Consider the following 10,050-nt stretch of genomic DNA (forward strand, 5'->3'; position numbering starts at 1 on the left):
CTTATCTAGATCCCATGGGATCTTGACCTCACACTTTACCAAATAACTGTAGTGAATATGAACATCATAGGGGCCATTGTTAATGGAGGATTCTGCACACATAAAACATTGACAGATATCAAAACACTGGGGCAAAACTTGTTGGAATTTGCAGCTGAACTATTTTCAGCGCAGATATAAGAATATAATTTACTGATTTCTTGGTGCATTTCTATATTGATGACACTTCCTTGAAATCACTCACAACCAAGAGCTCTCATAAACGCTAACACTTAAAGTATAATGAGTGACACACTATGCTCTTGAAGAGAACACATGGTAGTCTTGAATATAGCTTCACAAGCGACCAGTCTCAAATTCTGGGCAATGAGTTGATGCCTTCGAATGCTTTGTGCATTGAATAAAGAAATGCATGTGTTTTCCAGTGTAGGACAGTGATTTCTTAAAACACAATTGTGATAGTATCCCATAGCAAAGGAAATTAATCACGCACATATATGATACATGAAACACAGTATAGCTACACAATTTGCAGACTGGTATAGCAGCTATGCTGCTTGCACCAGGGCCAGTACCACCTGCAAATAGGGATTAACAATCTCCCACCTAATTGGCTTTTCCTGGGCTGTATTTAGCAACCTGTCACTAGGACATGCAGTAACAAGATCACAAGCCAGAGAACACAGACACTGACAACAAACAACAATGAGCCAATAAGCCTTCAATAAAGATAGCATGTCTAAATTAAGATATATGTAAGCACAGCAGCATCAAATTGGACAATGCTGTTTAAATTTCGAATGAATCTCCTCATAAACTGCACCATATGATCACCAATATACCCCTTTAATATCTCTGACTAGTCTCTTTAGATGTTTCTGAGGTCACATCAAAAGGTATACCTACAACTTGAAAAAAAGACAAAAAATATACCCTTGCTCTTGTCATGTAAATAAATCCTTAATCCCTTCATGTGGGTATGCAGCCAAAACATATTAGTGAGACAATTACCTTTTTAAATCTACATGAAGAGTAGTATACTTCATACTGTGCTTCATCGAGTCTCTTCTGCTTGATGGACCAACAATTTGCTTTGGAGTATGAATTCATTTCAAGAGTTCACCTAACTAAACAGATCCCAACAATTCGCAAGGGAAGTGAATATAATCTTCCATCAATTTCCTTCATATTTCCTGATGTATTTGGGCACCAAGTTTCCTGAAGATGCAGGAAGCTTGCATATAGACCTCAACTGGTGTTGAGAAACAGCACTGTTTGCAGACCAGAGTCACTCTGAAGATGTGAAATGAGACACAATATCAGGATAGATGACATCTGAGGATATGACACCAAATGAATTAATGGTGCGCAATCTTTCTAGGGCATGCTAGAGCCCCAGCCTGGCCTGGTGTTACATATGGAGGGGGAAGGATGAGAGTTAACTGACCTCAGTCATGAAGGCATGCAGTGGAAACGGGATAAAAGGATTTGCAGGTTTTCAAGCTTACTCAAGGGAGAACAAGACAGGATACACTGGGAGTCTGTGAAAATCACGCTCCAAATCATTGGATTGGTATGAACAGTTGCCTTTGCAGCAACACAATACCAGTAAATTTTCAACATTGGTCCACATGAGGTAAGAAGGTGAAAGCAGGTTGTGACTGATGAACGCTGCCCTCCAGACCATACTTGGTGAAATGGCAACGAGGAAACCGATGAGTCTAATGATAATGCAGTAGTACATTTTTATCCGTTGCAGTGTCCACAGGAACCAAGGGATGAGCTGAGAACAGAAACCATGATACTCAACTCAACCTTCCAGATACTAAGACTTTATTCAGGCTCTGCAATTTTCCGAGTTCCCAGATTATAAACGATTTACAAGCCCACTATTTGAAGACTGTAGAAGGTGCGCTGCTTTTGGGTTTTGTAGAGAATTCTCACTCCATATGATTAACACTGACTGTTTGGATAATGGATGGATGGATGGATGTAGCTGGCTGTCCTGGATTTAGAAGTTAATTTAATTCACGTGTTGACAACAACGATGATGATGATTTTACTCGGTCATAATTTTAACTCTGATAAGCCTGATACAGGATTATAGTACATGCTTAACGATGAATAGGTGAAGTCAATAGCTGCTTTTATAACCCATGCTTCATAAGTCTTTAAAGGTAACATGAGATTTGGCAACAGCCACTAAAAATGTGTTATGCTGGTAGGAAATATATCACTGAGATTATAAAATATATGCTCTCTATGGAATAGCAACTACCAGCAATACCGTGTGCCATCAATCAACAAGCAGACACTTGTTCCCCTTGTAGTCAAAGACAAAACGCTCCTTCGCTCCAGCTTCAGTCAACACGTCCAAAATATGTCCAACAATACCAAAACTACTGAGTCAATCTAACAAGTACAAGTGTACAACCTGTTTTATCTAATAAGGTGCGAGGAACTCCACCCCCCCCCCCCCCCCCACGTCGATTGCTGTTATCGACATAGACAACGGCATATTAACATTGAATGTCTCAGTCAGGACCGCATAGTGTAAACACTGTGCCGTCCAGTATTTTGTAGGCTCCTATCTAAAAACCCTTTTATAATCTCCTACTGCTCCAGTGCACACCAATCTTGCAAATTTAAGTATTAATCTTGCAATAATTACGAGACATTTCAATGCCATGTTAGCAAGAAGGGTTCACAAGGACATGCGGCATTTCGGAGAGAAATTGATGTGCTCCTGAAACCCTCAGCTTTTCGACTTCTTCTCTCTAACTGGGTCTTTACTTTTACGTCGACATGTAATGGATATGGAAACCGAATGGAAAACGCAACTTTATCTACGATCATATATAATACACAATAAAAACACAGTCAAAATCATTAAAAGGACAGATACTCCCACTATTTTTAAAACATTCACACTGCATTGCTTCTGGTATCAGATTGAAACGATTTATTTCGGTTTAGCGGACCAAATCATATTTTGGGACCACTTTTTTTTCATGAGTAACGTTTATGAGAGTTTGATAAACTGGAGACGCTTTGAGTCCTTACCTGAAATTCACATCCGCCGGTCATCGTTCTCTACTCTCTTGTCCCCACAACAGAAGGAGCAAGTCTGCGGTTCGAAGAGCGACACAGAATCAGAACCATCTCGACGAAAGGGAAACCTGCGTCGACGGGTAAAATGTTCTTTCAACGTGTAATCTCCTTCTTCTTCTTCTTCTCTCTCGTAATCTCCGCCGTCCTATGCGTCGCTTCCTCCCAGACGAGCGACTTCCAAATCACAGACGCGTCGCGCGTACGCGCGCAACTCGTCCCGCTCGTTATCCGCATTAGCTGGAAATACACAGCGCGCGGGGGGAGGACGGCGGCTACTCGTTTGTCTACGTCTTCTTCTACGAACACGTCAACGTGAAAAGGATTTCATATATTTCAAAATATTCTAGGGAGGCGCACTTTTTTTTTTCTTGATCCGCCGCGGCGCAAGTGTGCACACTCAACGTGAAGTATTTATCAGAAGAGTGATTTAAAAATAGTGTCTATCTGAACCGAGTCGGTCATGCCTCTCTCTCTCTCTCTCTCTCAAAGTGGCACAAGTGACCCACACTGACACCGCTGTAATCTGCAGATTAACGCGGATCAGGATCTCGGACCACTTGTTTATTCTGACTCGACTAGATTTCATGGCACCTCTAAAGTTGACCACCTGAGGAAATGGCCTCCGTTGTTGCCAGTAGTTGTGCATATTGCAACTGGATTACAATCGAATAAATGTTATAAAACTATGCTTGGACTCAGCAAGTCAATTTAGCCAAAGCATTACTGAAAAGGTGTGTTTTTCTGTCAAAATTATTTTTGCTATTGTACTGGCAAACAAAAGATCCATAAAATAATCTCAAACTTGACTGATGGTGTGTTAATAAATTGTGAGTCTAAGCAACGAGTTATTTATTATATTTTTTTTTAATTTTTAATGACTTCCTTAAATAACACAAAACTTGAGCAATATTCAAAATAATGAATACGCAGGCCCTAAAAAGGCCACTAATGATATTTGTGTCACAGAAAGAATTTCAGAGGCTGAGGGACACTGAAATAAGAGTCACACAATTAGAAGTCAATTCAAGCCTGCAGACCTATCCAAGAAGCCACAGTGCCCAAATAAATGAATACGCACTGAAAACTTTAAGCCAATTAAGATATTCCACAGAAATTTTGAAGACTGGGAAAGTAGCCATCTTACTTTTCGACTCGACTCACTCCATCCATACGTTTGTCGTGGGACATAATTGTTTTGATTCAATTAATTAAAGACATTGTAATGTGTGTCCATTTTTACATTCTGTCTTCAGTTAGATCAGCCAGTCAATGCTGCTGAGCTGGATTCCTGGCAATGTACTCCAAAGCAGATGAATCTCTACGATGCCCCCTCTATCTTGGGAGTTTCATCTGTGCTGGCTTCTGGGCTCTGCTGTTTGAGGTACTGCTGGAGCAGGGCTGAGAGGTGGGCAGGTTGGTGCTGGAGCATGAAGGCTGTCTGAGAGGTCAGCATAGTCAGCCCACTGACTAGCCCACCCTGGACCATGGTCAACGACGGCAGTTTAGAGTAGCCAACCACCCCCTCTGCACTCAGCAACGTGTTCTCTATACAGGCCCCTGTTGAGACCGATGGATAGAATAGTGGTTCAGTGGTGGCTGAGCAATTAAGCATAATTCGGCTAATGCCTTGATCACACTTTACCTGTTGAATCTACTGTTCTCCTGGGGAATTTAATCCAATTCAAATGAGAGAATTTTACCGGTGCATCATTTATTTGTCACATATCCTTTGCACTTGGATGCAGATATTATTTAAATTAATTTATCGTACTTTTGCATTAATATTGCTTGCGTTAGCTCAAGACATTTTTTTACACCATATTTGCAAGCTTTGACAGTTCTGGTAGACACATATTGATTGGATCAAAGTTGCAACATTTGACTCAAGTGGGCTTTTAAGACTCATGTGTAACGTTTTCACACTGGCCGAAAAACCCGCTAACATCCATCTTTGGTCAATGTAACACTGACCGCCAAAGGCGGATGTCAGTGTGTTTTTTTGGCCAGTGTGAATCCAACCTAAGACTAACATTACACATGGTCATCAACCACACCTCAGCCACAGTTAAGGTTTACTCTGCCTCAAACCTAACTAAAACTCTGCACTGAGCCTGCAGCAGAATGGGTTGCAGTTGAGCCTCCAATATGGATGTTTGGTATATTGACAGACATCAGAATGACAGGTAAACATAATTCATGTAACCCAATTTGAAATTTAATCTCTTGGGATAGGCGGGGCAGGAGACCCAGGTGTTTTTTGTAAGGGAGGTTTAAAGATGGGAGGAGGTAGATCCAGTTATTTTATTCTAGCATGTAGCAAATGGTGCGATATGTACATTTTGCATGTACAAAAAATTTGCAATTTGAAACCTCAGAGGAAGATTGGAAAGCAGCTTGCACTGAAACTCATGCTAAATCTATAAATACATTTAAACTAATACAGTATAAATGAATAGCTGATGTGGACATATGTGACACCGGAGTTAAATTGATATAACATACCAGACATGTACAAAATGTACAGAAACTAGAGTAACATTGTTTCATTATATTTGGCAGTGCAGAAAGATTAAAACATGCTGGGAAAATGTAAGAGTTATAACTGAAGATTATTTTCTTAAAAAAATCTTATTGGACCCTAAGCTTTTTCTGTTGGGTTTATAGCCAGAGAAACACAATTATTGTAAAAATGAACAAGCATGTATATGCCTCAGCTTGCTTAATGCCAAAAACTGTATCTCACTGTTGTGGAAAAAGATTCACAGACCAAGTATTACTCAATGGATAAGATCGATGTTATCAAGCCTTCTATTAGAAAGGGTAACTTGCATATTAAAGGCTAAACAGCATATATTTAAGAATATATGGAGGCCCTTCATTAATTATGTTAAGGACTTAGATTTAACAGATGATCAGGTGAATGACTAAATTCTAAATACTTGTTACATTTTGCATCTATTGCAATTAATATACTCCATTTTGTTTAGATTACCATTTGTTAAAACAGGGGGAGCATTCTTGTTGTTGTTTTTTTGTGTTAATGCAGCAATTTTATGTTGTTATATATTATATGAATGTAAAAGGCTGTATTTCATGGTGTAAAAATTGTCCTGGGTGTTAAAAATTGTCCGGCCTGTCTAGGAGGTCTCCCTGCCTGCAGCCCAATGACTGCTGGTATAGGCTCCAGCATCCCCGTGAACCTGACAGCAGGATAAGCGGTTTGGATAATGGATGGATGGAAAAAATTAAATAAAAGTATTGTGGAAAAAATTTGCATGCAAAAGAATATCCTCATGTATGTTCGCATGCTGGATATACATACCAAGTAGAACCATCTGTGGGCTGCCCCTCAGAGTCACCAACATCTCCTTCACCTTTGGCTCTTTACTAACAATCAACACCGTTGGGCCAATGAAAAGAGGTGCCATGTTTCGGTATATGCTGTCAACCAGGAACAACCTCATCACCTGAAAATGAGTATAATCAACATCTTTTATGTGCTAAGCTATAAAGAGACGGGGATCTATGTTTGCATGTGTGTGGGTGAATGTCATTTGGGGGTCTCGGTGAGAGAAAAGAAAAAAACAACTTTTAAAGACATCAGGTTGAATGCTATTCGCCCATCAAGACCGATGACCAGCAAAATACTGATCGACGTCAATAGGTCATTCTTGGTTTATTTTACAAGTCATTTTAGTAGATAACCATAAACCAATTGAAAGTTCTATCCTGTATTAAGTAATCATCCTGGTTAGTAAAACAAAAAAATGGAAAAGGACAGGAAACGTCTGAATTTACACACCCCCTGATACAATCACAAGATGATTCTGCCTCACTTTTCAAAAAATAAATAAATAAATAAATAAAATACAGATCTGATACTGGGACATGTCAAGTATACCTGGTTGGAGATTAATTTGACAATGATGTCATGCTTATAAAGTCTGTGTTTGAGAATCATCATGTCTTCCGCGCTGGTGGCGTTGCTCTGGACCACAGCAATCATTTTACAGTCTTGGAATATTTTCTTCACTTCTCTCGTTAAAAGCAATAGCCGACCATTATCCTGGGAATGGGGTGGTGGAAATAAACAGGTCAAGTACTCATCTCACAACTGAATTATAGTACTGTATATTTGCAGTATTTTAAAAATATTTCCCAAGTATCAGCATTTATGGAAGACATTTTGACCTTCTTCATTTTTTTGGTGTTGCACCAAACTGTACCAATAAGAATCAAAAGGTTGCTGCTGAAAGGGTGATGATTAGAGAACTCTGGGAATTTTATGCTGGGGAAATCAGGAATCAGGAACAATTTATCATCATTTCTTTCATGTACTTGTGTACACAAAAGAAATGAAATTCTGTTTCCCCCAGCCCACAGCAGTGCGACACAAAGGACAAAAACACACATCCCAAATTTCCCAAAAACGACACCACCAAAAACATACAAAAAAGAAAACAGCAAATAAACAAAAAAAAAAAACGAAAAACCCCTGAACAGTTAACAACACATTCCACTCAGTGCAACACAGTCCAAAAATTCCTCTGTCCAAAGAATGAACACCAGCCAGGATGACTGTCGGAACTGCCAGTCTGCATAGGCTAGCAGTTAGCTTAGCCTGCCCCACTTCGGCATCCTGTCAAACCACCCTCAGTCTTTCCTCTTTGGGCACAGCTCCAGCAGGGCCGTGGTCCCTGGGCCCACAGACCAGGTTCCCACAGCCAATCCAACACCAGCTCTCCCAGCCAGACACCTTCAACACACCTCCCCGCACTCCACACGACGACACTAAAACACAGTCAACGCTATGTGAGGTCACCGCCAGATCACCCTCAGTGTTATCGGAACTGCCGGTCTACATGGGCTAGCAGTTAGCTTAGCCTGCCCCGCTTCCGCATCCTGTCAGATCGCCCTTGGTGTTATCTCTTCGGGCCCAGCTCCGATCAGAGCCGTGGTCCCTGGGCCCACAGGACACCGCACACCAAGCTCTCCCAGCCATCACACGAAGATGAAACTTAGACACAGACGTGGACAAAGACACTGCATGGACAGTACTGGGTGAGGCTGCTGCAAACGTGAATTCGCGCTGCCATCTTCCCACACCGGAAGCAGTAAGGGCTACATTTTCCATTTCAGCACAAACTTTGTACAAGGCCTCAAAGAGGGTCTCACAAGTATGGTTGATAAAGCAGCTCCAGTCTGTACAAATTAGTGATATCACATTTTTGAAGTCTTGATTCTCTACAATTTGGTGCACATATAAAGAGCATAAAATTAATAAACAGACTTAAAAAAATTGTGAAAGGTTTAAATTATATCTATCATTGGTACAAAGATGTACAACATAAGAAAAAAATTATCCATCCATCCATCCATTGTCAAAACCGCTTATCCTGCTCTCAGGGCCACGAGGATGCTGCAGCCTATCCCAGCAGTCATTGGGCGGCAGGCGGAGGGACACCCTGGACAGGCCTCCAGACCATCACAGGGCTATCCCAGCAGTCATTGGGTGGCAGGTAGGGAGACACCCTGGACAGGCCACCAGACCATCACACGGCAATCTGATCTGGATGTGAGGACGATCTGGCTGCGACATCTGTCACTCCATTGATCGTTAGGATTGATTTGGCTGATCTGGCTGGCTAGGCGGGTGTCCCCTTCCTCCCTCACCGCTCCAAAAAATTATTGCAAACCAAAAATAGAGTTTGAAATCTATCATTGCCTTAAGTAGTGCAAACGACAATTGTTGCAATAAACTTTTTCGACCCACCAATAACGTTCCATTTTGTCCCTTAGCCATTTGTATAAAAAAGAAAAAAGAGAGATTTTCAAAAATTGTGTCATGGAAAGGATGGGACGGAAATTGCCTTTATAAATTCACTTGCTTGGGTCTAATTCGAGCTTCCACAACCTACCTGCTTCTGCTCCTGTTTGACTGGGGGCGGATAAGCGCCTGGAGGAATAGCACGTTTAGGAGGAATGTATGCAGTGACAGCCATAAGCTTCTGTTTGATGATATGCATGGGCTTCCTGTGGCGGGTCACCGCTTTGGACCCATGCCGAACTGTCTGTGTCAAGGGCAGCCATCCTAAAAATTTTAAATTCATACTTTAGTAGGACTTAAAAAAACCCCAACTATAGACATTGATTCAGCGATTTACAGGACACGGCACATTTTAGATTTTAGTGCATTACAGACGTTAACAGCCCTAATTGTTGTGTTGTAGAAATCTAGCCGATTACTACTGCAATGTAGACTTAAAATATTATGAGGGGATAGCAAACGTATCCCCGACAGTAGCTACTTCGAATCATGTCTTAGTCTACATAGAGCTGCATTACAACATTAAGTAGAAAGAGCAGCAAGTGATCATCTAAAGTTGCCTCCTGACTAGATCCTTACTTGTGTTGTATTAACTCAGATGTACGTCGCTTTGGATAAAAGCGTCAGCAAAATGAAACTAACATTCTATGGTGCCAATGTACATAATTAGCTAGCTGCCCATTGCTTTTAACAACACAGTTTAGTCTTACTCACATAAATACAGCAGCACCAAATAATTTCTATAACAATATTTAAAACGCCGTCTCTCATTTCAAGACCTGGCAATGAATTGCAACCAACAGTATCAACGAGCCTGAAACTGGCGTGCTAACGTTAGAAAACAGAGCGACATTAAACCTAACCTATTTCTTTTGAATTTAAAATATATGCATCTTCAGCAATAACTCCCCACAAAGCTACCTGACAAGTGCAATAAACTATTACTCGTAAACTGCATAAATGACAATCTACATTACCTTGTTTAGGCAACAACTTCCAACACAAGGTCGCTGCCATCTTCAACGGGAAATGACGTTTCAGTGGCGTCATCAAACTACAACGATCGGTGGTGTTATCAGAGTCGTCGTCCTCGTCGCTTTTCAAATGTCCTA

At 40.9% G+C, this 10,050-nt stretch overlaps 1 protein-coding gene across 1 annotated transcript; it reads right to left on the reverse strand.

Annotated features, from left to right (window-relative positions):
- Positions 1 to 3,964: 3,964 nt before the first annotated feature.
- mrpl10 (mitochondrial ribosomal protein L10) lies at positions 3,965 to 10,043 on the reverse strand. Its single transcript, XM_056297075.1, has 5 exons — positions 9,916 to 10,043; positions 9,030 to 9,202; positions 7,013 to 7,177; positions 6,434 to 6,578; positions 3,965 to 4,668 (listed from the first exon to the last, which is right to left on the reverse strand). Exons 1-5 carry the CDS (start codon positions 9,986 to 9,988, stop codon positions 4,430 to 4,432), a joined length of 795 nt encoding a protein of 264 aa, XP_056153050.1. The 5' UTR covers positions 9,989 to 10,043; the 3' UTR covers positions 3,965 to 4,429.
- Between the last annotated feature and the right edge of the window lie 7 nt (positions 10,044 to 10,050).

This window comes from Lampris incognitus, chromosome 17 (genome assembly GCF_029633865.1).
Source record: "Lampris incognitus isolate fLamInc1 chromosome 17, fLamInc1.hap2, whole genome shotgun sequence".
Lineage (NCBI taxonomy): Eukaryota > Metazoa > Chordata > Actinopteri > Lampriformes > Lampridae > Lampris > Lampris incognitus.